This window comes from Bremia lactucae, linkage group LG6, assembly GCF_004359215.1.
Source record: "Bremia lactucae strain SF5 linkage group LG6, whole genome shotgun sequence".
In the NCBI taxonomy this organism is placed as follows: domain Eukaryota; phylum Oomycota; class Peronosporomycetes; order Peronosporales; family Peronosporaceae; genus Bremia; species Bremia lactucae.
The window spans coordinates 1,100,300-1,127,733 of NC_090615.1; the positions used below are offsets into that span (position 1 = coordinate 1,100,300).

Below are 27,434 nucleotides of genomic sequence, written 5' to 3' on the forward strand. Positions count from 1 at the left end.
GTTTCGGGTCTTGCGTTGCTAATTGACTTATCTCTGGAGTTAACTCCGGCTGCGCTATCATATCAAGGGTATAAGGCGCCTACTCTTGATCCATCGTTACTAAGGCATTTAATGTCTCAATTTGTTTCGGAAATTTCCAAAGGCACTTGAAAACCTTCGACTACAGGTTCCTGGGAACTTATTCCCGTCAGATTATTGGTAACTTATAACCTCAAGTTTAATTTGGGGAGTATCTCCCAACTGCCTCTAGCTGCGGTTGCACAACCACAGAGGATCATCTACGATCGAATCTCCAGTCGATCTAAGACTTTCGAATTGTCTTTTATAAACAGGCACTGATTATTTTCTTGGGTTTTGCTTTCCAAGCAAGCATCTTTTTTCACTAGTTTCTAAACCGCTCAACTTATTCGAGTGGTCGAACTTCGACGCTGCCAGAGCTTGTGCACAGCCGGATAAGTATGTCCACGTACAATGCTAAACCTACAACGCTGCCTATGCTTGTGCATAGCCGTCAGGATCTAACTCCCCAGTGGGATGGGTATTCTCACTGAGGTCTTGTGCAGTCGTTCAAACGATCGAACGAGAAGTGAAGCTATCGCACTCACTTGTAGGACATCCATACGCTTGTGGACGCCTTCAGACGTTCATCAGATGGTCATCTGATGATCGAGAGGCAGGAATCGTCACGGATTGATGCTGCCAGCTTATTAACATGGCTCGTCCTTTCTGAGCCATGATAATTCTAGGATGACATCCAATTTGTATTCCAAACCTAGTACGATGATAGTATCATCGTACTGTTTATTCTTTTAACGTGTATTGGATACCAACTACAGTTTCTTTGCTTGTGACAGATGCGCCTTTGCTAGGCGCACTGATGATAGTATCATCGTACTGTTTATTCTTTTAACGTGTATTGAATACCAGCTACAGTTTCTTTGCTGTGACAGATGCGCCTTTGCTAGGCGCACTGTCATCCTCGTTAGAGGAATATCGCACTCAATAAAATTTGAGCCTACGATCTTCTTGCTATTGGCGTCGAATGAAATTGTTCGATGCCTCACAATCGAGTATGGCAATTTAGTTGTCATTGAAATTGTCAAGGCGATGAGATCAAACTCATCAGCTGGGGCAGTTACGCACAATGTCTATGTATAAGGAGCAACTTTCGTAAGAAGACGTGCAAATTCTTTGCCGTTGATGGATCAGTGGGGCGCTCCACTTCCACTATCCCCGACCGTTTAGGACGATACTCGTCGCCGTTAACAGCAGTGAATCCGCGTCCTCCGCAGTTTCTTGCGGGAGGCCGATCATTTCGCTCAATGTTTCGAGGCGCTGGGCGTGGGACACTACTCTCATAAATATAGTGGCCCGTTTCATAACGATTGCATTTTTGCAATCGTTTGTAACTTGAAGAGCGAGTTTTCCCGCTCTCTACATAAGATTGGTTTATGGGTTTTTGACCCTTCGTTTTCTTGTCTCGGAGGACGATAAACTCCAGAATAAACGAAAGCCTGAGGAAGGATGAAGTCCCCTGTTATGCTACATAGATCGCTTAATGGTAGCGTCTCTCATTCAAGCGGGAATAGGTGAGTCTTAACAGGACCGTCTGAATGACCTTTACTAAACACAGCTGCCTGTTTTGCTCATCTATTGGATGACTCACGATACAACTTACTAGTATCGTGTATGTTAGGCATAAGCCTGAAGATCAAAATTGCCCTGCTTCAAATCCAGGAGATCGGCTCGAATTCTAAATTTGGCACGTGGCGACTCGTTGCCTGAGACGGGTCTTAAAGACCTCATACGACCGAAAAAAAAACAATAAGCCATGATGCTTGAGCAGTAAGGCCAATAATTTTGGCACGTCCGGCCAGGTTGGACATGCCAAACTTCACTTTCGTCGCATCGTCATCGATGCGGTAAGCTTCCATAGCATCGCCGAGTTCAACGCACCATGCCGTTCATCTGTGTTCAGAATGAACAGCATGGTGCCAACGGCTGGCACTCCGATTGTTTTGGTCAAGATCACTTAAACGAGTGAACCTTTCACGCGTTGCGTGATAGCCTCCTTGAGGGGTTTGAAAGCTTCATCCAACATGAACATGTTGGATGGAACGTGCGGAGGCCGTTGAACGGACTACAAACTTCTACCAGGTGTGACGGGGCACCTTTTACTAGTACTGATGACAGTACTAGTCAACCTACGCTGATTACAGTGAAGGTTGGGTGCCTCGACTACTTTACGTACACGACGTGCAGAGGGATGCTGTAAAAAGCTACGAAGTCTTAGCAACTACAGGTAATTTCTAACGTTTAGATGAAAGGAAAGTGAATCTGAATTAATATATTAAGGTTCCTAATTATCGATCTTCTATCTAGTTTTTCTGACTTTATTATAATAATAATAAACTATGTATGGCACCTACTTGTGACGATTGGCACGTTGATTAAAACTTGACTTCACCACTTAACAGATTATTTACGGAGTGCTTCAATATAATCGAAGGTGATAAATATAAGGAATGTTGAGCATGCAAGTAGTAAACGATAATAATGTCATCTTTCTTCGTTATTACCTTTCATAGGAGATAATATTCATTGCTCTCTTTTTATAGGAATAATAATTCTGTAAATGACCCCACACAATAACAATTCAAGTCTATTATAGTTTAAAAAAAACGGTTTTGATTATTCGCACTCGTTGTTTTTCCAATTCAATAAAAAACACCACCCTCACGTCGTTAAGAGTCCTAACGTCCCCGTAAACGACAATTGAAAGACATTTCCCGAATCCAAATCCGTGACTGTCATCAACGACAATTCCCTCCTTTCTTTCCAGGTGACATCGTCCTCTTTCCATGTGCCACGATCCCCTTGTAATTGTTGCAAATGGGTCTTTCGAAGCTTTAAAAGCACGGGATGAGTACACGAATCCAACACGTGACTTACGTGATTAATCAATTCCCCAGGCGTTAACTCCGCCCACACCCGTCCCAATGTCGCACTCACACGTTCAGCACTGGCATCCCTCTCCAGTTGCTTTAAATCCTTTTCCGCTACACAACAAAGGGCCACGGCCACACAAAAGAGGCCATCGACTCCCAATAAAAAACACACATCCCAACAACACAAGAGGGTTTCAAACCGTAATTGGGCTTGGGATGCCAATAACGTGACATCCGAAAAAAGTGTGGGAAACCACTTGTATGCAAGTAAACAAACCGGAAGCCCCGCGTGGTCTAAACGCATTGCAAATGACGGAAGATACGTTTGAATAACGTCTTGAAACACCTTTCCAACTTGAGGAAGGGAATGAAACAATTCGAAATGATGGCAACGCGTGAACTTGGAAGGGTTCATACAAATACCAAAGACATGGGGTAAAATACATGCCACAATGCCACGTAAAAAGGAGACAATCGTGTCGTGATTGTCGTGTTGCAAGACATGTAATAGGATAAAGGCAAGACCATTCATGCCTTGCATGTAGAAACTCGTGGGACACGATGAAGTTGTGGTAGTGTCGGTACGACGAGCGGTATGACAACTCGAGAGAAAGGCATGTAAAATAATGGCAAGGTCCTGGAGGGATTGTGTCCGTTCGAGTGGCGTGAATTGAGGCGCGTTGGCCGATGCTGCAAGCCATTGTGACGTGCGTGGAAGATCTTTTTGGACTTGGACGGCATCACTAATGACAGTTATTAGTGACTATGACATCGTCATGAAAGAAGAAGAAGAGGGGGGTACGTACTCTTTGGAAAGAGGACGTTTGATCAAGTCGGAGATGGTGGTGTTGTTGGGATCGTAGGTGAGAGCATAGTGAAAAATTAATGGCCAGTAGTCTTGTCGAAGTGTTGTGTGTTGATGCATGAGTTGCAATGCTTCTTTCATGCGGCCATTGCGTTGAAAGTGTGGCAAGAGTGTTAATACGTCGTGATTCGAAAGACACGATGGCGTTGGTATGTTTTTGGCGGGAACACAGACGGGTTGTGGCGGGAAGCGGATAGGGGAATATGGTGTTTGTTGCCAATGTGGCGTTGAGTGGCAACAATTGCTTGTGCGCGTTTGTGGCAACACAAGGTGTTTGGGAAGAACGCCGTGGGCAATGGCAAGAGCTTGTTGAATGGCTTGGATCCATGCATGGCAATCGTGTTCTGAATGTGCTTGAAAACGCCATGAATGCGACGTTGTGGTGGTGACGAGGAAACAATCTTGACGATCGAAAGTCAATTCAGGCACTTTTTGGACACTGGTTAAGACCATCACTCTTTTCGTGTTTTTGTTGCAAGGACGAAGTGTACCCGATGGGGTACGTTTGGAAACTTGACACGTTAAGTAATTTCCAGTTAATTCGACGGTATGGTCTTTCCACTGCATGCGACTTGTAGGACGATACTTACCAAAAGACGCCGAGTAAGTGGCAACTTGAATGCGAAGGGTACCCCATTTGACAGGACTGGGACAAAACCGTAACGAAATCGGTAACGTATCCGTCGCTTCTAAGAGCAATTTTCGAACGTTCTGTGACGTGAGCGTTTCGAGGTACACGTCATTGGCACTTACGAGTAACGACCCTCGTGGAATGTAAACCCCCGCGATTGTGACGTTCTGGGACGTTTTCACACATTTGTCGTGTATCCATTCATACACTGAACTTAATTGCGCCATATCGGCTCGTTGTGGCCTCGTCACTTCAAGAAATGCGTCTTCGTGGGACACCATAGAGTCATTCTCGCTACGCCAGGGACTCGAGCTGCTCATGTGTCGAGGAATTTCAAGCTGTAACGCAGCAGACTTAAGCGCCGTGATCCAATGAGCCATGTCATCGGCGTGCCGGGCACAAAGTACCAACTTTAGACACACTTCGTTCTGAATGATGGTCACTTGAAAAGCATGCTGTCGATTGACTCGTAAAAATGGCAACTGTTCAATTTGTGCACCTCGAATATTGACTTCTTGACGTAAAATTAGATCGTTGCGATCGGAAAAAGACGACGATTCGAAAGAAGGGCGACGGAGGCGTGATAGCAACTCCTTTTTCTTTCGCTTGTCGGACGTATATTCCTGGAGCGTACTTGCTTCGGATAATACGAAATAATGTCGGTCCCAGCCTCGTAAGAGCTTGCTGCGACCGTCTCGTGTCCACAGTATTCCTTCCATATGTGTCGGGAATTTGTTTACTTCAGACAATAGAAATAAGTTACATACGTGAACAATGTATACATTCTCACAAGTTACAAAAGTTAAAATAGAAATGGACTTTGGCCTTTTTCATTGTATACTCTCCCTTGTGTTGATTTTTTGCCAATGAACGACTAATTTGGTTGGGGTACTGGTGTTGGATTGGATAAAGCCATTCATGACCAATCACAATGCTCGAATGATGCAGTTTGAGTGGTGGGTATTTGTTTACTTACTAGACGGCCAGTTGGTACCAGGAGCTACGATATGGAGAACGCCGCTTCTCGCTTCGGCCAACATCTCGCGCATACTGGTTTGTGTGTAAAAGTATTATGTTCACATGCCATATAGTAAACTTCGTTGTTGTCATTCGACGGCGTAGAGAAAAAGTATCGCGACCGAGCATTTAAGAAATTGTCCGTCTACTTAACCAAGAAGATTAATTGGACACCTATTGAATGGGACAAGCTCTGGAAGGCGCTCTTTTACTGCATGTGGATGAGCGACAAACGCCAGATCCAAGACGAATTGTCAACGAAACTAGCTGCTCTCGTCCATAACCTTCCGAGTCCTGAATTAGCATTGCAATTCGTACACTCTTTCTTTCGGACGATGCAGCGCGAGTGGCACGGTATCGATGGGCTTCGTCTTGATAAATTCTACACTCTTGTGCGTAAATTTATACGCGAGACTGTGGTCTTTTTACGTCATCAACAGTGGAACCAAACATATGTTCAAACGTTTACAACCATTCTGTCCACGGAAATCCTGTCTCAGTTGCCCAATGGATTACGTATGCACGTTGCGGATGTATACTTAATTGAAATCCACACGGCAGCTGGCAAAGACGTAACCACGGCCGCCTTCCTTTCCCTTCTTGAGCCTTTTGTAACTTTGTTACGCTCCGAGTACAATGTAACCGTATGCAAACGAATCTGCGACGTGGTATTTGCTGCTTTGGCGCAATCATTTAAGTTCCACGGCCCGGACCTCGAGTCCCAGGACGAGACTGATGGAGAGGAAGAAACGACGCGCGTGTTTGCGTGCGTAGACCTCACAGCTGTGCAGCATCGGCTCTTTGCGCTAGCGTCTGCTGACGACGTGGCAGAACGGAATCGAGGCGCGCTTTATGCGCTGTATCAAAAGCTGCGTGCGATCACCCACGTGGACTCGCTCCAAGCTGTGCAAATACTGGAGAAACCTGCAAACGAAGCGCTTCTTTCCACGACAAAAGACACGGTGAAGACATTCCAGGAAGACGACAAGGCTACTGAATCGGGTGTAACTACAAGTGGCCAGTTGTTTCCGCGCTGTAGCAGTTGTGGAGGCTTTGGCCGTGGTGTTCTTTCAAAGCACAAGGCGCTGTGTGGACATTGTACGCGACAGGAAAAAGCACGGAAAAAGGAAGCAACGAGGTCGCGTAGGAAACGAAAAGCCGAGACACGGACGGTGAATCAAAACCTCGTGAAAGCCAGGAAAGTGACGTTTGGAAGAAGTAAAGCGTTGCGTCATGGTGTGTCGGTGAAGCGCTTGAAAGCTTCGGCGACACGGAGCGTTGTTTCAAAGGACAAGGACGAGCTTAAGAGTGTCTTAAAGGGGGCGAGGATTAGGACTAATGCATGATAGTACTGTGCTGCTGCCTTCCTACAAAGTATGCAATCATTTACGACCGGTTCTTATATGAGTACTACCGTTCCAAGGTATTTACAATATTCATTCCGTACTGCTTCCCTTCCTTCTTTTCTCATCATGACCAACACTTGGCAAGCAACCACCCTTGTGACGGATACGTACTCGAGAAGAGTGTCACAAAGAATTCATCGTGGTCCGCAAGACTTCGTTGGGCGTCACCAGCAAACAACACGACTCCATCCACGCGTCGTCCCAATTGAAACGCATCTTTACTCTGCAGCATCGTTTCGAGTGCATGCACGTGTTTCGCAGTCGTGCGCGTCATGTTCAATGGAATGCGATTTGTTACTCGCAAAGGTGCGCTACTTCGCGTTTGAAGACGTAAGAAAATTCCTGCGGCCAAACACGATACGTGAAATTCAATGCCATATTGCAAGGCTCCACCAAGCCCAATGGCTTTCATTAGGCCATTATGTCGACGGGCATGACCCGATTCGAGCAACAAGTCGCTCAATTGACGAAGCATTTGTTTCTTTAGGGTCGATGGAAGTATTGTAGCCAACGGCTTGCATACAAAACTTGTCACTTTGGCAGTTAGAAACAAGAACTTCATTTGAGCTACTGGACTTGAATCAATTCGAGCTCGAGCCATCCAATTCATGACTTTTGTCAGTAGCGCGAGACTCAACGACTCGGTCAAGACGGGTGCACGACGTAATTGTTGAAGAAACAAGACCAAGAGTGTCAAGAGGTTCCCATGCTCTAAACACGACGCCTCAAACTCGTCACTACTGAGCTCAGGCACTTGCAACCGCCTTGTCAATGCCTCCCACGTATCTCGTCGTTCCTCAATAATCCACTTTTCAATACATTTCTCAGCAACGTGACTCATCACGTGCACCGAAGCAAGCGCACGTCCACACGCCGCCAAACAAGCCAACTCGCCCCCTCGAAACGCCAAGAAACTCCACAATATCTTTCCAAGATAAATACCAATCGCATCAGCAGACGGTGTCCTTGCGTCTCCCGTCTTCGCAACGTCTTTGCCACCAATCGCCACGTGATCTCCGCACAAAGCTGTTTCTTTTGGCTTTGCAAATGCTTTTGGACACGATGCATAGTCACGAAGAAGAACATCAATCTCGACAAACACCACAGTACCACACTTGCTCCAATTTAAACACGTCGTTCCAGAAACTGCACCACGACTTTGTCCATTCCCTGCAAAACGTTGCATTTGCTGGAAAAACGGTTCGACTATTGATAAATTACAAAAACGCAAGACACTTGCAATCGTGATTGTCAAGTCTTCTTCCGTAATACTACCTTGAGTCGACACGTCCCTTGCATTCAAAATCTTGTCACACTTTTCAACATTCTTCTCAACCTTGTCCAATTGTGCAATTTCGTCCAGCTTTTCGTACAACGCAGTACAAGTGGCGCCGTACAATACCAACAGCCAGGCGTCGTGATCGGTACTATCCCGGTTGTCACGAAGACGCACAGTGCCACCGTCATAGACACCAAAGAGAAGATTGACGAAAAGATTCACACGTGACAGACTCTCTCGATACAAAAGTTTTTCGTGATGCATTGCCGTGATTTGGCCAAACAGTCGAAGAACCAACTGCAATCGAGTGAACGCATCTTGCATTGTCGCTGCACTTGGTGCCATTGGAAACAATTCCGTCGACACAATGCCCATTCGACTTTGTTTTCGACTATAAATGGGCTCCTTCAGTGCTTCTAATGTAAATTGCTGCAAATCTTTCAAGTCTTCCATCGTCATCTTCCACTTTCGCCAAAACACCGCCTGTTGAATCATAAAATTCATAAAATACGGAGGAAGTGCATTCGCTGACACAGCAGGACCCGACTGAAGCTGAAAGTGCGGCATGTCGAGCACCAATTCGATACATAATTTTGCAAAGGCCAGCAAAAACGATGAGCAAATGCTCTCACTTTGGGCGTCAAGCCACGTGTTGGTGGCTTTCCACGTGGTACGACACAAAATGTCACGTACAAGCCAAGATACAAAAGGATACGGTGACAATCGAGAGGCAAGCGGTGGAACGATTTCGTCGGTACTTTCAATAGCCACACGCGACAATTGCTGCTTTTCGGTTTGCACGAGCGCGCACATTTGCTGCACCACTTCAAGCGTAAGACACCAATGCTCCCATGCTAATCGCGTCAGATACTGATAAATGTGCTTGCAAATATGCATTGGTGCATGCGGAACGAGTGCTGTCAAATAAAACGACCAGATCTGTGAGAGTTTAGTCGTTGGTGTGAGCTCATTATGTTGTGAAGGGCTTGAGCCGATCGATCGGTAAATTGATGGCTTTAAATACTCGGAACAGATCGCAACAAAGCTAGAGCAGATGCTCGTTCCTGTTGACACCGAATCGTGTTCAGACCAAGGAGCACTACTCGCTGAGCCTTCCGCACTTGTGGCTGGCTGATACAACGTCGACAGCAGTGGTTCAAAACACAAGGAGATTATTGACCACTGGTGGTGTTCGGGAGCCACACGACAAAAGAGTGCAAACAAATCCAAAAGACTCTTGAGCACACCAAGACGTTGCCAGTAAACTAAAGGATAAGTCGTCAATGCTCCAGTCGACGCACTTGATGCGTCTTTAGTATTTCGTGAAAATTCACCACTTGTAGACTGACGACGACTCGACCAAATTCCGCCTTGCCATCGTATGGTTAGCATGTGCTGACTAAGAAATGTGACACATGCCTCAATCTGGACAAAAGCTAATTCCTTCCACGTACTGATTGGTATACCACCAAGAGCTTCCCACACCACAGCATCTACGGGACGAGGTAGTGCGGTCAATGCTGACTCGGTAATCTCGTCACGGCTGTCACTACATGGTAATAAACCTCCACTGGAAACGCTCGACGATTGAAACTGGTAATCATCTTGCACGTCGACTACCGCACGAATCATCGTTTCGACATGATCTGCCAAATGCGCGGAACAGATCACCAAGAGAATTTTTGCATACACACGTAGCACTTGGTTTAAATGATCCAATACAATCGTATCCTTTGCTTTTTGAGCCGTTTCCACCAGATTGCGGTCAGCAGGAAATTGAACGCGTACATCTTTTAAAATAATGCACAAAATCGTGTCGCGATCAAATTTAAATTGTGTCTGTGATGTTTTCGATTGCAACCACGTTTGAAAGTCAAAACGATACAACAATGTAAGCTTTTGTTCACTTGATAGCTTGGACGAATTGCTTGGACTCATGAGCATCGCAAACATTTCCACAAATCGCGATGGAGCGGCGGAAGGACAGAAACAATCGCTAAGGAGGTGGATTCGAGAAGGATCTTGTAACATGAGCTGGAGTAAAGTACATGTTTCGCGTTCATCAATGCACACAAAGCTGCGTCCCAATTGCTTGACAGACCGCCATAAAGCTTCACGCACCGATGGCACTGAGCGTAGAAGCTTCGTATCAAGGTTTGTCAACAGATGAAACCACTCGAGTCCCTTGCTGTGCAAGCACTTCAACTCTTGTTCAGTCTTCTGCAAAGGTGTCAATTCCTCGACAGCTGCACCACGAGTCTGCTCGCTCACATCTACATGTGCTTCAATCGCCACTGTCTTAACAAGCGCTTCTTTTTCCAACATTTTCTTCAGACGCTGAAGCTCCATGCCTAAAGCCCGCACAACTTGGTCAATGAGCAATATTTGCATTAACACAACATCATATTTCCCGTCAAGCTGTAAGAATTCTGTCGCTGTTACTGATGCTGGCAGAGCAAGGTCACGATTCTCATGTAGCTCATCCCCGTGATGACTCCGAGATGAAATCTCACTCGGTCGCACCATTGACGGCAAGTCACAGCGCTCTCCTTGTGCACGGATAGACAGAATCATGTCATCCATGCGTGGATCCATCATCCACTCGAGATACTCAAACTTGAAAGCCGCTGGACTGCGGCACTGCGTTCCTTCATGGCACGGCACATTTTGCATCACCGTCCTTGCCTTGCTTACATAGAGCTGCGAGACACTTTCCATCAATTCCGAGTCCAATGCTAATATCGTCGACAAATTCTCTGAAAATTTCATCGCCACTGCATTCAATCCAACGTGGTCGAGTGCGATGGATGGAGTTAAACGACATTGATCCTTCGTCAGGGTGACTGATACAGTAGGAAGTTTCGTTAAACATAGCGAGCTACACCAGTCAGACAGCAGCGGGAGCGGTCGAATCGTGAGGCTTGTCAACCCGTAAACACCTCCAAAGCCGTGACGTTGTTTCGAATATTCTGTTGCTTCTTCTACGAATGAAAAATCGTCCTCTTCACCCACCGGAGCGAGTGGCATTGTTAGCGATTGGGCCATCGTGTCAGCGCTGCTACTCTTTCCGCCAATGATTGTAGGATTTATTCGCCTACGAGTAAATTCAAACCCACACAAGTCTGTCCACAACCGCAATTGAGACCATGTTATGGCGTGTGATGAATTACAAAGTAATGCATCACTAAGTAGCAAAACCTCTTTCAAACGCTCTACTTCATACAGTCGTGGCAAACTCGTAAGATTGTCTTCCTTTAGCCACATATTCGGATCACGTTCCTCCATCCACGCATCCATTGCAGTATAAAGTTGCGAAAGTGCCACATAGTGCGCGTATTTCGGCTCTTTTAAATCAGCAGAGGAGCCGAAATGACAATCCGTTTGAGAATGAGATGAAGTTCCCGTGGCAGTCAGAGCCACTTGAGCTTGATTAGAGCAATAGCTTACAAGTTTACGCAACTTCATCTGGAGACATGTTCGCAAGTGCACGTGCTTCGGGCTACGGACGCCGGTATGATCGAGAAAGTGGTGACCATAGACACGGAAGCTACCCGCTGTTGCAAAGTAAAGCGCGAAAAATACTTGCCAGTATATAATTTGGAGAGGCTCCGACTCGGGTAGATCAAGACAATAGTTACACCAGCGATAGATTTTATACTGGGACAATGAATCCATACTTGTGTGACTAAATTGAAAAGCATCACTTAAACGTGACGTGCCATCCAAAGCTTCGTCCCGTTGCTCCTTTTCTTCGTTCTCTACCGCGTTATATTGTCCAAGAGCTGCAGCCAATTTTCCTTTCACTCTTTTCATTTTTTCGATTTTTTTCATTGTTTTTGGCTCATACTTAATCATTAATTGCCCCATGGCAAGAAACAGCGGGACTTCTTTCTGCGTTTCCACAAGCAAAATCCAAAACGACAAGTATGGGCATCCACCAATGTATTGCGCTACGTCATCTGTGTCTCGAAAAATCGAAGCAAATGTCGCTGACGTAGTGGCCGCTGGTAAGAAGCTCATCACAACAACTGATTCATTCTCGAGAAATTGTAGCTCTGGATCTCTTGCTTCTTCTCTCCGTGCAATTCGCTGACAAAATGCGTCAAAAGTAGCTTGAATAAGCGCGACTAGCTCGCTTAAAAGATCAGACTTATCACTATCGTGGACTGATTTGTTCAGCAGAGAAGATTCGAAAGATTTCTCCATGCTACACTGCAGCATCACGTCTAATACATGCCGAAAAGCAGCATTCTCATACCAAAACGGCACTTGTAGCAATGACTTGGCCCAAAATTGCATCGATTGCAAAAGCCTCGAGTCGTCTACCGAGTATTCAAACGACCGTCGAATAAAAGCACACAATGAAGTGGTGGACATTGAATAATCACCTCCTGAAAGAAAAACGACGGGTGCTGGCGTTGCAGTAAGGGAAGAATTTCGAATCAATAGAGCGGCACTTGTTGATGAAGCAGCCGACGGTGACAGTGCTCCAGTGCTATTCTCTCCACCCAATGTCGATGAAATCCATGATATAGCACCGTGATATAAAGCCGAGGTAGTGACGAAGACTGGACTTGATTGTGGAAAGCACTCATTAATTAGAGCGGGTAATACAACCGGATGCAAGTAGCGACTGCACTCACGGACAAAGCGAAGCTTTGCCAGTATTCTTGCTTTCGCTGTACTCTCCCAGCCACCAATGTAACCCTTCTTCAGCACTTCTTGCATGCGATGAAGTTCGTCGGTGTTAATGTACGAAAATTCGTGCAATGAGTCTAAGAGGCTCAACAACTCGTCAGTTGATAGCGCTTGCATTGCTGCCATACACACTTCCACCTCATAATCAAGTTCCACCGCAATAGCATTGTCAGAAAGTAAAGCACCTGCTTCTGTCTTCGTCTCATCAGAGCTAGCTGCCTCTTCATTCTTTTCGCTGTGTGTCACACTGCCATCAGGTTGAGATATCAAATCATTCTTCATCTCACCACGTCGTGATAAGACTGGAATAATGTTCTCCAGCACCTTTATAGCAGCGTCAAATAGCTCACTCTTCAGAAGCACAAGCAATGGTTCCCAACGATCAAGACGATCACTAAATACAAACGTCGTCAACTGGCAGATAACGTATGCTACAATTGGCTCTGTTCGTGACGCGACGGTAGCGGACACGGTGGTGTCACTATCCCCACTTTTCATGTTGTTCGGTGTCAGCAATAATCTGTTTTCATGATGGATCGGAACGCCTGTGCTTCTACCACTCTCTAACGCTACGGTGTCTTGTTCCTTCTTGTCAGTACCTCCGGAACGTTTGATATGATCTTCATGTGACCTATAAAACGGAAGCACTTTGCGAGAACGAAGAACTCGCAATACTGACGCTCCAGCAAACCATCGACGCAGCGTCAACGCTTCACGTGTCCGGTCGTGGCGAAGGTCAATAAGTGGCAGTAATGGCTCGTGTTCTTTTGGCGAGTAAAAGCGTAGCTTTAGCATTAATTTCCAGCACCACTTTTCAAAATCCACAGATTCGTTAAACCAAAGAGCTCGACGAATCGACTTGGCAATGGAAGTGACTTCGAGTTTCTGAGGAGATATACCACCGGAAAGCATCATAACCGATTCTGAATCGCTTGCCCGCTCCTTTCGCGTTTTGTAGAGCACAAGAGCTTCAGCAACCATAAGCGCTACTTGACGATGGAGCATTGCATCCGTAAATAGCCGCTGCATCTTGACATCGTATTCCCAATTAATGTGATCCAACAAGAAACGCGCTAATGCACTGCGAGGTGCGCTTGTGTCCTTTAATAAAAGCCATTCTTGTAGATTAACTAGATCCTGATGTGTTGGCATCCATCGATTAATTGGAAACGTCTCGAAAATATGTATCCAGGTGGCGGCACACTTGTGAAACTTGTACAGTAGCGTGATTAAAAGCGATAGTACCCACGGGTGAGCCAGACACAAGATACTCAAAGGTTCAGCAGCTCGCTCTCCATTTGCACCCAACGCTTGTTGACACGACTCGACAGTAAAGCCTGCCATAAATAATTCATGCACTGCTACAACCACGAGATCATGCCGATCGTCCAACGTTTGGGTCGTGCACGATGCGGCAATACTCGCTACGGCATTAAGGAGACAGAGGGAACTTTCTGTATCCGAGTCGATAAGATCATAGAGGTGTTGACGTACTAAAGCTCGCGTATCTACATCTTGCGATGTCGGCTTGCCAACAAATCGCATCCATCCAGACGCTGTTTTTGCTTCGTGAGGAATGCTATTTAGATTAAAAAGCAGCAAAGCCACAACATCCCACTTTGCCAATTCCGATAATGCACCAAATGGAATCAAATGCAAACTTCTCCAAGCCGCACGATTGCATTCAACCGCCATCAGACCATTCAAACTTGCTAGCACCAACTGATCAAATAAAGTCGGATACAAAGCATATTCCTTCGAAATAGTTGCAGTCGCTCGACCAGATCCAGCCACTTCAGCCGCCTCACACAGCAATTGGCCTAATAGCTGGGCAATACGCGTCGGTAGCTGCTCAAATTCCTGAAATGCCCGCAAACTATTCGTCAATTCATGCACGAGCGTCAATGCACGGCTAAAACTTTTTTTCACGTCCAATGTGCAGCGAAATACTTGTCCAAAAGCAAAGGTGTTTGGGAATTGATTGAGCACTGCCACAAAATCTTCATCCGAAAGAAAATAGCGGTCCAACATCGTCGGGTTCTCCAAAAGCACCCATTCAGGTGAGACCAATCCATTCTTATCAACAACACCAATCTCGGCGCTGTTTGCAGCTTTCGTCGCATTTGATGGTTTGCTTGACACAATTGTCGCCATTTGTCGCAGCTTTTCTGGGTGGAACACCAAATGGAGCATTGCAATGTAATGATCGACAAGATCTTCGCTCCATTCATTACAAAGAGATCCATCAGTGCGTACCATTGCACGCGGAAATTGAAAAAAGCGTAAGAACCACGACCGCTCGTCCGTGGAAATTCGTGGCAAATACATCACGTGCATCAAGAGATATGGCATATTCTGCAACGATGTTGTGCGTATAAGACTTTGTACGCAAATGGAGATCCATTTTTGCAACGACTGGCGAAACCGTAGCACGCTTGAATACCACTCACTTGACTTGGTTGCGACCGACGATGGCGGAATGTATAGCACCACATCGCAGCTTTCACATCGTTTACACCACTGATGGGTCTTCATTTCACCATTAATGTAACCACAAGCATAGCACTTGGTTTTTCGCTCCATCCCACTAGAGTGCCCTTTTGTCTGCGTATGTTGCCATATCAATTCACCCCGATAAAACGATTGTGGCACGCGACTAAAGACGCCCTCTTCTTCGAGTGTCACCTTCTTTTCAAAGAAAATGAGTACATCCAAGCAATATTTTAAATGATCTACGATAGCTGCAAGTAGTGATCCATGAGAAATGCCTCCGTAAAAATTGACTCCTTCAGGCACCAGATCCAAGTCTTCTCGACCATTGCTACCACCACAACATGACCTCATTTTGTTTACATGGGCTACTAAATTTGGATCTTGCAAGACCCTCGTTAAGTATTGCTCGACCTGAAAATACGAAATGGCGCGATCAGATGTATGAATCGATGCCTCCACGGTTCGCAATTGCCGCAATTGATCCAAATGCGACTTTAATCTCGCAAGATGCAAAGTCTCGAGCTTTGCGGTTTGAAATTCCATTTGTTGCTCCATTGCAACATGATCACCACAGCGTTTCGACATTGTCAGTCGTTTCTTTTCGAGCGTCCAGACTTTCTTCAATAAAACGTCCATTTTCCGCTTTAAACCCTCCATGGACGATGCAGCCATGTGTAAAAGATACTCGGAAAACAAATAGCGTTCGAGTCGCGCATACAATTCGCCCTTGTTCGTTTCAATGTGTCGCATCTTCATTTCTTGACGCTTTTGCGACGCTTCAGTACGCAACAAATTCATTTCATAATTTACAAATGGCTCAAGCTTTACTCGCGTCAAATTCTGCCGTAGGAGCTGCTTATACTTGGCATTGGCATCGTTCTCCACTCGTTCTACAATACAATCACGCGCGTGCTCTTCCAGTGGCAAAGATGGATACAGAGTTGCCTTTTGTTCGTTTAAGTGCGATTTTGAAAATGAATTCCGCACTGCAGCACTAGCTTCTTCCACCGTCACTAAAATGGATACATTTGTGTCAGTGGCGCCATTCGAGTAAGTGGCTACATTTGATGAAATGGCTCCATTCATGGATTTTCGAGCTACGGAAGGGGACTTCTCGGAGTTCTGTTGCGGTAAAGCTAATCGACACAACTTCTTTGACGTTGTAGGTGATAGCGAAGGCGCTGTGGGTGTTGTCGCTGGTAATACCAAATCATTCTCTAAAGGAGCTGACGGTTCATCCGTTGCAACTTCCGCTAACACTGAAATCTCATGGAAAGCCCGCAGCGTGCTCGTCTGTAGCCGTTGCTGCTCCACTTTAGCCTCCACACGCTCCGAATCGTCATTTTCAAGCGCTGGGGCGGACGGAGCCGCATGAATATGTCCCGAGTTTGTGCTGGCATACATGGTCTCCTGAGCATTCTCGATTACCTGATTCTTAAAATTCATTACATTATACAATCACATGAGTCAATGTCAATCGCCGCAAGAGGTTCTTGCTTTTCTTCAACACCCATCAAATGCTCTTCAGCGCTCAGATGCTCCTTCTCTGTTGTCTTGTGCCCGAATCTTCGTTTGCGGCCCGCAGTGCCACAACTATCTCTTCTTCATGATCGCTGTGACGATCACGTCGCTTGTTCTGTTCAAGCAAGTCCGATGGAATTTGAGCACGCACGGGCCGCTTGCGCACTGCTTCCATGTCGTAAAATTCCAACAAAAATGAGCTTAAGTTGAGAGATTAATCACTTAAACTGAGGATTTATTCGCTTCAACGTAGCTTTAAACCAACTCTTGAAGAACACAGGTGAAGTTCAATGAAGAATGAGTGCGGACGGCTGAAGTCCGCGCGGACAGCGAGAATGTTGGAGATTCGTTGCCGTTTGGTCAGATAAAAAAAATGGACTGGGGGTTGGGTGGATTCGGCGATGCTGATTGGCTGGATGAAGAGAGGTAGTAGGAATTTAGGACGAATTAAAGTCCTTGTGACGCGTGAACTGACATTGATTGGCGTTTAATGAGTCAGTGTTTGGCCAGAGTAGATTGTAATTTTATGAATGCAAAGTCGAGCGGAAAAAGAAGGGTATTGTAAATGAAATCAGAGTCCTAACACATTACGTGAGACAGTCGCAAGCTACACATTTTGAAAAAAAGATTTGTACATGCAATTGCTCAAAGACTTTTCAAATATTTTCAATTGAACAATATTTTCAATTACATTAGCTACAAAAATTAGCACCCGTCTCCTCCCGCAACAGTCAGACAGGATGTCGAAGGGTGAAGGGCAAGGACGGTAATAATCACAGAATACAAAAATAATGCCGCCGCAAATGTAACAATTGCTGAGCTAGCACACTTGGTGTACCCTCCAAAGCTGCGAAGCTGTTGGGTGTATAGCTTTTGTCTTGGCAAGAAATAGAGCCCAAAGAGTGCAAGCGCATTAATGCCGTAGTTGAATAAAAGTGCGAGAAGAACATCCATTCGTGCTTTCGAGGTGTCCAAAGCCACTTGAGCGATGTTGTAAAAGTTCGTACCATTAAGAAGGCCCACTGCGTTGGTCTGCACAAAAGCTTTGACTGAGAAACTCAGTGATAGCATCAGTCCAACCATCGCCCCCTCCGAACCTTCTTGTATAATCTCCGTGAGTGGCACCATACTGGCAAGCCAGCCCATTCCTTCTGCAACACTCGTAAAAATAGTCATCAAGTGAAAGAAATAACGGTCTCGAATGAGTCCTTGAGTAACAAAAATCGCCACAATTGTCCGTGGGATAACAAGAAGAACGATCGCCATGCCGTAGAACGTCCGCCACGATTGATTCATAAAGTAGTAGCGCCATGCCACAATCGCCACCAACATTGCACCGTACTGCAGCACTTGCTGTTGAAAAACATTGTCTCCACTCGTGCCAGACCAGACACTTATGACCATGGATGGACCACCAAACGCAATGCCACCAAAGAGGGTGAAAAAACACAAGAACGTCAAGATGCTCCATACGGCTTTTTGTTGCATAATTCGCCACAAAATCCGACCACGGGTCTTCATGGGCGTCGAGAGGGAATAATACTTTTCCTGCCACACTTTCCAGACGACGGGGATTGACAAGGTCACGACAAGACCGAAAACAGTGAGTGAGACGAAACGATTCGTTGACGTACTCGAGAAATAAAACACAATGACGTCCGTCATGATGAATACAATGCATTTAAAGATCAAAAACGTGCCAGTGATGGCTCCACGCGTGCTAAGTGGTTCACGCTGCGAGAGCTCGAGCACTCGAGTTTGCACACATACGTGTGTTGCGACGATTCCAGTGCTAGCCAGTGTCGAGAGCGCAATAATGACGGTGCAAAAAGCAGCCCCTGGCGCCCCTTTTTCCAACGTGTCAATGTATCGGTCAACCACAGCGAGCAGGAAAAAACTCACGGCTGTCATTGATAAACCAATAATGAGGTACCCTTTTCGACGAAACCCGAAGATCGGATAGCAGTCCGATAGCAATCCGACAAAGAAACAAAAGGCAAACGGAAGAGTTGTTAATCGCTCGGAAGCTGCTAAAGTCGCAGGTTTGAAACCATAGTGATCGCGAAGCATGGGCTGGACAATACTATTCAAGCATTCCGTTGAAAACGTAAAAGCAAACGTTGCGGCCACAAGGCCAAGACAATTCTGTGAAAAGAATGCAACGGCACCACCCTTCCGGAGGCTTCCGTAAATTTCGCCATTGTAAAGGGATTGACAGGCGCCAAATTCCACGACCGAGTTTTCGAGATCGTCCGTGTCGGCCGAAAGGTTATGAGGTGCGGTTGCAACAATTAAATCACTTCCAACTGGTGACCGATGGGTCTTAAAATCCGAACCGTGGTCAATCATGGAAGCCAAACGCAGGGCCGAGGAGCTAAGGAACCCCGACAGATCAAAAATCGGCACCTCGTCCAGAAAGTCGGAGACGCGACGACCCGATCGCACGGACCCTGGTGGGCAAGAGTATTCAACGGACGACACTATATTGCTTTGAAACTTGACGAATGGGTCGGTCTGTGGCTTAACTTCATGAAAGGCGTGCCAGATGCCTTTTCGTGGCCTCGGCTTGCTGACGGGGTTAGGAAAAAGGAGACGCTAGTAATACGCTACTATGCTCAATATAGCATCTAAACATTATCAAGCTTGCTTGTATGCTAAAATAATCCAAGTAGCACGAGTTTACCCCCGACATAAGAGGAATTGGAGTCAGTTTATTCAAAGATAGATTTTATTTGATACCGAACATCAAGTTCCTGTGTATTATTATTAAAACCCGCCAATCTTATCGAACCCTGCATCTTCTTGATCCGCTGTTCCTGGGCTCTCCCATGGACGCTTTTACCACACACACGATGGTGGTATAAGCGTATGAAACAGATGTCCTCGTCCTGCACCAACAAGACAGTTTCTTATCAATTGCAAAATATGCTTTTGCAAGACTGTAAAAACTTATGTTGGCTTTCTATATACTTATACCACCTCTGCTCGGCTTGCTGCAACTTTCGGTATGCATAAAGCACATTGCGGTGCGGCAGCGTGATGTTATTTGCCTCGCTAGCTTTGCTCGATTGATCGCCGCAGAATCAATTTATTGCACAGTTGATTGATAACATTTTGTAATTTGCCGGTGGCTTCGAAAAAAAATAATCGGTAGTGAAGTTACAAATTTTATAATCTATAGATACCATGTTTTAAGAAGTTTTACAGAACGCCAGTGGTTCTCGTTGCCATATGACTTCAAGAGGAAAAAGCTGAGCAAATTAAACACATAATCATTTGGGAATGCCTGCACAGGTGACTAAAGTTTGCGCATATGAGCATAGTCCTTTCGGAATGGTCTACAGCTCTTCATTGTAAATAACAGTAATACGACGTTTCCAGTTATAGCAACCTTTAATTTACGAGGAGTTGTAGGGTTATTAGCACACGTGTTTCGTCATGTACCCCTTCCGCTGCTAAAATTTTTCTAACAGAGGTAAAGCGAAGATCGATGTCACTAAATTACTGTTTTTATCATTATTTTAAGATTTGGAACCGGTATCGCGCATAATGAATGTAATGCGAATCGTTTTTTCTATATTTATTCAAAATGTAAATTGTGCCACATACACTGTTTAACATCCGAAAAGTGTGCCCTGATACAAAAGCATTGCCAATCGGAAAAGCGTGCATTTTTAAGCTAAATCATTTACTCGAGGTCCTCAATTTTGCGCTTTTTGCGCAAAGACCGACGCAGTGGTTGGCCAATTGTCTTCTCCTTTTTGCGCTTGATCAAAATACTGTCACAGTCAAGCTTTGAAAGACTGGTCGCTGTGTGTCTCTCGATTGCACTTGTGCTCTTTATCTTCTGCATTGCTGCCTTCTGCGCCGCCCCAGAGCGAATGAACACGAGCTTCTTTTGACTCGAACCTGAACTTGAATACGAGTACCCTTCAGTATGAAACCCCTTGAGATCCTCTATGGAGTCTACACGATTCTGAATCAGGTATCTACACATCAATCCTCGAGCTCGTTTCGCGTAGACAGATTTGATTTTGCCGTCATCCTTAAAAATACACTCGACCACCGAAATATTAGCAGTTTGTAGTGCCACACTGGGCAAACTTTTAAAATACTCCTGAGAGGCAACATTGATCAACACTCTTGTTCCTGTTTTGCCGTCTATTGCCTCTTGTTTACGAAACAATGCGTCCAGCTCGGACACAATAGTGTCCCCCCAGAATTCGTAAAGGTCTTTTCCACGCTTGGTTGCCAATTTTTGACCCATTTCCAGACGATACGGTTGAATTAGGTCCAACGGGCGCAAAATTCCATAAAGACCACATAAAATACGCAAATGGGTCTGGGCGAATTCGAGGTCCGATTCGGACAATGTAGAAGCCTCTAGACCTTGGTAGGCTGGACCATTAAAGGCCAGAACAGCTTGTTTAAGTGTCGCACTTGCAATTATAGGTTTTGTTACGCTTTCTGACGTATCAAAGTGCTGAAAGCGGTCACAATTGAGCTTAGCCAATGAGTCACTCACTCCGAAGAATGACTTGATCTGGGACTGCGATAGCTTCTGAAGTCGGTCAATTAATTCATGAGCATGTGAAAGCAAACGCGGTTGCGAACACTGCGAGAAGCGCGGACTCGACAAATCCAAGGTCTTGGCCGGAGACAGCACAAATACAAGGCGGGCCGAACCCATTGGACCCGTGACGTCTTTTAGCTTGCGTTTTTTCACGTGATTGGCTTAAAAATGGATATGATTTCCTTGCGAACTTTTATTTAAATATTTTGGCGAATAATGTACGAAGACGAATTGTACCAACTTGCTAGACAAAGTTTTGACTGTAATTGTCCTTTGGCCTTTGGTTTGTGGAGTGACTGAGACTGACACTAAAATCGTCAAAGATACTTGCAGCCATTTTTGCCTGTGCGCTTGTCTTTGTTAAGAGTTCGGCCTCTTTGCGCACTGAAAGCATACTCGAGTACACTGACAAGGCCGATAAAAATACAATAATCCCGGCAACACTTACCGAAAGACCCATCGGGGGTCCGTACGTACGACTCGAGAAGCTACTAGCACTTGTCGTCGATCCGGACAGTGGAGTCGTACAGCGTGGACCACCCCACGACGTCGCGTGCGTACAGTGGCAGCGTTTTTTGATGCACTTTCCGGTTTTAAGTACCGTGGCCCCGACGTTCCCACCAATGGTACAATCGTCATCCGTGGTACAAAAAGCTTTTCCAGAAACTTCTTGCCACGGATTGTCATTGTCCACGTATTCATCCAAATGGCCCTCGATCCATTGCTTTGTCGGATGCGTGGCGGGATCACACCCTACAGTCATGTAGTTATCACTTGGCAAGTCCTTGCTCTTCTCTTGGTACAATCGAATGTAATCAATCTTTAAATACATGGGAAATGCGTCACAAATGGCGTTAATGACACGGTCCGTGCCATTCCCACGACATTCTTTCCCCGGATTCGGTGGTGTCGTACTCCACGAACTCGATAAAGCTACATTAAATATAAGGTACATGGGTTCTTCTAACATGACCTTCTGGGGGTTACTCTGTTGAGTATTTTGGGGTACCTTTGAAAACGCATTTGTCGTGACTTCAAAGAGCGGAAACCCGTCGAGCATCCACCGAACGTACCCATCTTCCCCTGTAACCCACTCGATCTGATACTTGAGGTAATCGAGGTACCCTCCCAAGTGAATCGGCCAATTGGAAGAAATGGCATCCATCTGATAATTAAAACGACTCATGGTTGTCGTCTTGGGCGTCGTGCTATTTCGAGGAGTCTCACACTTCGCGTTTGTATTGTCGGGATCACACAAATACGCACCCATGTACGAATTCATGAGCGGATAGCACGTGCCATTGGAATTAATGCCCCAATGCAAAGTGTTGGTAGTATCAATATATCCCAAGTCGCTATTAACATCCCCGGAAGCAGGACACGTCTGCAGAGAACACGTGTTTTTAGTAATCCCACTCTTCATGGAAGCAGCCACGGTCTCATACTTTTGTTTCTCGGATAACACTTGTTGACAATTATGATTCGCTCCGTATCGTAACCCTTGGTACCACGATTCGTGCCCTCGTTCTTTCTTGTAATACGCCGTCGGCACACCAATTGTATTCGCCCCTGGTGTGAGACAGTCATTTGTGTAGATACAAAACGGATTGGTCGCGTCCTTTCCTTGCGTATCGACGGGAAAGAGGCGGTACTCGGGGGGCATTCCAGGCGCAATCTGTAACGATGACGAAATTGTCAAGCCACCACCTTCGAGTAGATCAATTTCAGGAGCCCCACGGCCTTGATTTGGGTGCATTCCAAAGCCCGGATTGTCGTCACACGCATTGATGCGCTGGTTCTCGGGGTTAAAAATTGCAGGTTCGCACGCGTTATACGAAAACGGCCACATGCGATTCGTCGAGGCTGAAAAGATAGCTCGACCGAGGTTCCCCATCATCCAAATACCAGGCCACGTCGGATAAAATTCCGCAGTCTTGACTTTGCTCGTCGGACCCGACGCGAGATCGGGATTCCCCGACTCTTTCGAAACCGCTCCTGGAAGCTGGGCGCGAACTTCAAGGAATCCTCCTTGAAAACAGAACTTGTTCCACGATTGCACCATCGCGGCGCGGTAGTAGAAATAGGCGTCTTCGAACCCTGGTGGGCGGGTATACATGTTGAATACGTGCATGACATTCACTTCGTCCATGGCTTGGATATAAAAGTAGCACGTCTCGTCGTCACACGCAGTGCTCGTCATATTGTGTGAATAGAGTTCCAACGCACCATTGACCCCATCGGGTTTTTCAAGCGACGTCCACATGTGGTCATCCCCAGGACGAAAACTGCGATTTTTGGTATTAAACTCGTCGCTCATGACAAGGTCCCACGTTCGTCCCCGAGAACTCGTGTACTGATAAAGCTCGATTGGCGTCGCGGGATCCACCCATATGTCAATACCAGACTTTGTGGGGTACGTTGCGCCAGTCGTGGCTTTCGACGTCGCTAGTCCCGTCGAGATTGAAAGTAACAGAACGGTAGCACTCAAGGTCGTTGGGATTCGTGGCATCGCCATGGGCCAAGTAGCAGATTTTATTGAAAGCGTCGAACGTAGGATCTTGTGAGGAGGCGCGTGAGCTTTGCTTTCTTTCTTTTCAAATGGCCCGCAAAGTGTCGGAATCGAATACTTTGCAACGAACGGGCGAGCGAGAGTTGCATGTTCTCGCTTCTTGCTTGTAAGCGAGCTTTTAGACGGCAGAGAGATAAACTTGATGTCGAGTTGTATTACATTTGGCTGAAAAGACCAAGCTTGAGGCGTTGGATCGAAGCACTTTTGTTGCGACTGACTCGTGAAACGACCGAATTGCGTAGGGTCGTTATTAATCGAAAGTTTAGATACTTTTCTTGTGTCGGAGACGGGCGCTGTCGATTTTGTTTTCAGTAATGAGGAGTACTTGCATAAAAGAGCAATTAGTTTTGGTCTTGTTTGTTATGAATCCTTGATAGGAAGTCATTTAGAGTAGAATTTTTTGGCAAGGAACTTATTGACAACAATACGATGCATTAACTTTGGGTATGCTTGACTGAAGTTAGTGTTGTAATTATTCCGAGTGGCAGCGTCTCTTCGAATGATAGTGCCGCGTGCGCACCACGAAATACAAATCAAGCAAACACAGCGACAGAAAACTTAAATAGCTCAAGTTTCACTGATTGGCTGTATAGAAAACTCAAGTTAGCGCAAGTGTCACATTGAACGCGCATAATGGCCAGACTTTGACTCTTCATTGCTAATTCGCTTTGCATAATTGATATTTTCAGCTGGGCCTTCTGCGCCACTTTGCTTCGATGTTCTACCTGCTTTGCAATTTATTGGTAAATCAAGTATATATAAAAATTTCGGAACGTGCAACGCCAATGATATCTAAATATGGAGGGACGTCTTTCATTTTGCCAAATCTTTTTTGGCAGTGTCGCCATCGCATTCGCAACGACTCTGATATATCGGCTACATTTTTCGTCATTTATCTCGGAAACGATCAGAAAGACACTAAAATTCACACTTTCTATTTGTAAGTCATTAACAGTTACACAAATCAATTCCACTGTCCAAAAAACATACTTTTGTCGGGACACGGATGAAAAATTATCGCAATGGCGAGTCCACAACGCGTTGCTTTTGCCGTGGAGGCGCCTAATTAGACACTGCTCGTGTTTTTGCAATCACAAGAGCATCCTCCGTCTCTAGCATACAAAATGGGCCAGGGCATTCCCCTTCTTCCCACTCGGCCATAGACCGAGCCGAGAGATTGATGACAAAGCGTTCTAAATAAGTTTGGTCGCTCGCTTCTCGCAATTCTCTCAATGAAGCTGGGGCCTGCTCCAACATACACACAACGACCTTTCGAGTAATCTGGAGCACCACTACATTCAAAAATGCTCATGAGTACCCTCCATTTGTTTAAGCACAACATGAATTCGTACCCCCAAACTCCATATACGTCGCACTCAGACGGTGCCAGATGGCGTCCATCTTGATAAAAGCTACACAAATCAACGTTATAAACCCTTTTCAACCACTTTTTTTCTTTGTCGTGCCCGTACCTAAATAAAACAATTCATAGAACGAGGCTGGGTCTTGAAACAATGGCCAAAACACGTCTTTTTTCTCGGTAAACTTTCCATCGCCGAGTTGCAAGAGCCCCGCTAATAGGCACGTCAGATTAATGCCAGCCACACACACGGGGTACCATCGTTTCCGTTGTGTCGCGTCAGGCATTTCTGTGTAATAGATTGCTCGCATTTCCACGGGATGGGCTTCAAACGCGTATAGTAAACATTTCATCGCAAGGACCCCACCTCCTCGAAAATCCGTCTCGGGACTGGCATTTTGAAATCCCAGTTTCACCCAATCCACGTCGTTCCGATCATACAACACATCCTTATTTCGATCACCCACTACTCTCCACAATCGTTCTAATGCTGTTTCAAACCATTCATCTCCCGCCAATACCTTGTGCGTCAGATCCTTTCGTAGTTCCATGAGTTCGCACGTTGCGTATAGAGACGGTAGTACCGCGCGCGTCCCCAGAGTCGCCGATTTCGTTCTCAACCGTCGACCTGTCCAGGATTCTTTTACCAATTGGAATTTGTTGAAAGCTAAGGTTCGGAGATCATCCGGCTCTATCTTGGGTACGAATGAGATCGTTGGCGTCGAGAACGACCGCACCGTTCGTCCAGGATGCTCCGGTTGTACGATCTTGTTATCGGCTTCGAAAGGGGCGCAAAGGGTGCCACACATTTCGCATTCGGGAAGCTCAGGATGGTTTCGAAACGTGCAGACGTGGCACGTCCAAGGGTTTGTGTGTAAAGAAAGTGTGCGGGAAACAGGAGCCGCGAGATTTGTTGACGCAGGGAAGGAGAGAAGGAGCTCTTGCTGGATATCTTGTGGCAATACGGCAAAGACGCTTGGGTCGATCGACGGAGGCGTGAACGATGACTCGGTAGGAGTGAGGTCGGCCATTTTCGCTTGAAGTGGAGTGTCTGGATTAAGTTCAGAAATGAGTTTTAAAGTATTCGGGGACTTTATTCTACGGTTGGCGCAATCATTTATTTATTTGGGGTTGTAGAGCTTCTGCATTCTATTTGTGAGACGGAGCGAGTCTGAAAGCATCTTGTGTTAATCCAAGATGTTGCATGTACGTGCAGATGCTCTCAGAGCTGGCGGACCTTGCAGAAACAAAGCCGTCGAAGGCATTTATGAAATACTTTTTTTCCGAGATTTTTGACGAACTTGCTTTTTGTATTGCATCGCAATTTTATATAATACTAACATTCACAGATCTTATACCATTTGCTTATTTGAGTCAATAAGCACGGCGTCCAAATACACATTTTTAATAGATTGATTTTTTCAGCACGACATTTTACCCTTCTACGGAGACAGATGATTGCAAAACAAATTCACCTAATTTTTGTCAAATAAAAATGCAGCATTGCGATGGTTCCAAGTCGCTTGCGATCAATCAATATTTACTGTGATCGCAAAAACTTTTTCTCGAAATGGTGATTGAAAACGTTGTCACTGCTTCGGGGAGTGACACCAATATTTCTACACAATATTGTGAAATCTCATTTAAAGACATCATAATTTGTACGAGTTTTCTCTAGCTGCGTTCTGCAGAGAACGCTATTATTCTACCTTCTAGCTAAAGTTATTCGGAAAGAGTCTCATTTCAGCTAGGCCAGGATTTAGCTAAGCAATCAGAAATGGTAAACTTTATCTTGCATTGTGATATCTGGTGGACTGTTGCGAGCTGACCAATAAAAGTCTGTCCGTAAGATTGGAATTGATTTTCGTACTATTGATGGACATTGCTTGGACAATGGCACACGCGGGCCTACGCCGATTTGAAGCTAATGAGATGCAAACACTGCTGTAAAAAACTTTTTGTATTTACATTCCATTACTTTCAAGATGTTCAGTCTACTCTCTTAGCGGATAATTACTGGAGCCAATCGCTACATTTTAGTTTAGCCTAACAGAACATATAAATTATTAATGTA

General features: G+C 45.6%; 6 protein-coding genes across 6 annotated transcripts; all 6 read right to left on the minus strand.

The window, feature by feature from the left end:
* Positions 1-2,636: 2,636 nt before the first annotated feature.
* Positions 2,637-5,163, minus strand: CCR75_007633 (uncharacterized protein; the record flags this gene model as incomplete). The annotated part of the gene is made up of 2 exons (XM_067965691.1): positions 2,637-3,691; positions 3,755-5,163. 2 exons carry the CDS (start codon positions 5,161-5,163, stop codon positions 2,737-2,739), a joined length of 2,364 nt encoding a protein of 787 aa, XP_067819114.1. The 3' UTR covers positions 2,637-2,736.
* Positions 5,164-6,931: 1,768 nt separating this feature from the next.
* Positions 6,932-16,783, minus strand: CCR75_007634 (uncharacterized protein; the record flags this gene model as incomplete). Its single annotated transcript, XM_067965692.1, has 1 exon — positions 6,932-16,783. The coding sequence occupies one exon, from the start codon at positions 16,781-16,783 to the stop codon at positions 6,932-6,934; it is 9,852 nt and encodes a 3,283-aa protein (XP_067819117.1).
* Positions 16,784-17,563: 780 nt separating this feature from the next.
* Positions 17,564-19,550, minus strand: CCR75_007635 (uncharacterized protein; the record flags this gene model as incomplete). Its single annotated transcript, XM_067965693.1, has 2 exons — positions 17,564-19,453; positions 19,542-19,550. 2 exons carry the CDS (start codon positions 19,548-19,550, stop codon positions 17,564-17,566), a joined length of 1,899 nt encoding a protein of 632 aa, XP_067819116.1.
* Positions 19,551-20,546: 996 nt separating this feature from the next.
* CCR75_007636 (uncharacterized protein) lies at positions 20,547-21,548 on the minus strand (the record flags this gene model as incomplete). Its single annotated transcript, XM_067965694.1, has 1 exon — positions 20,547-21,548. One exon carries the CDS (start codon positions 21,546-21,548, stop codon positions 20,547-20,549), a length of 1,002 nt encoding a protein of 333 aa, XP_067819119.1.
* A 127-nt stretch (positions 21,549-21,675) lies between these two features.
* Positions 21,676-23,946, minus strand: CCR75_007637 (uncharacterized protein; the record flags this gene model as incomplete). The annotated part of the gene is made up of 1 exon (XM_067965695.1): positions 21,676-23,946. The coding sequence occupies one exon, from the start codon at positions 23,944-23,946 to the stop codon at positions 21,676-21,678; it is 2,271 nt and encodes a 756-aa protein (XP_067819118.1).
* A 972-nt stretch (positions 23,947-24,918) lies between these two features.
* Positions 24,919-26,391, minus strand: CCR75_007638 (uncharacterized protein; the record flags this gene model as incomplete). Its single annotated transcript, XM_067965696.1, has 3 exons — positions 24,919-25,292; positions 25,353-25,412; positions 25,473-26,391. 3 exons carry the CDS (start codon positions 26,389-26,391, stop codon positions 25,063-25,065), a joined length of 1,209 nt encoding a protein of 402 aa, XP_067819111.1. The 3' UTR covers positions 24,919-25,062.
* Positions 26,392-27,434: the final 1,043 nt, after the last annotated feature.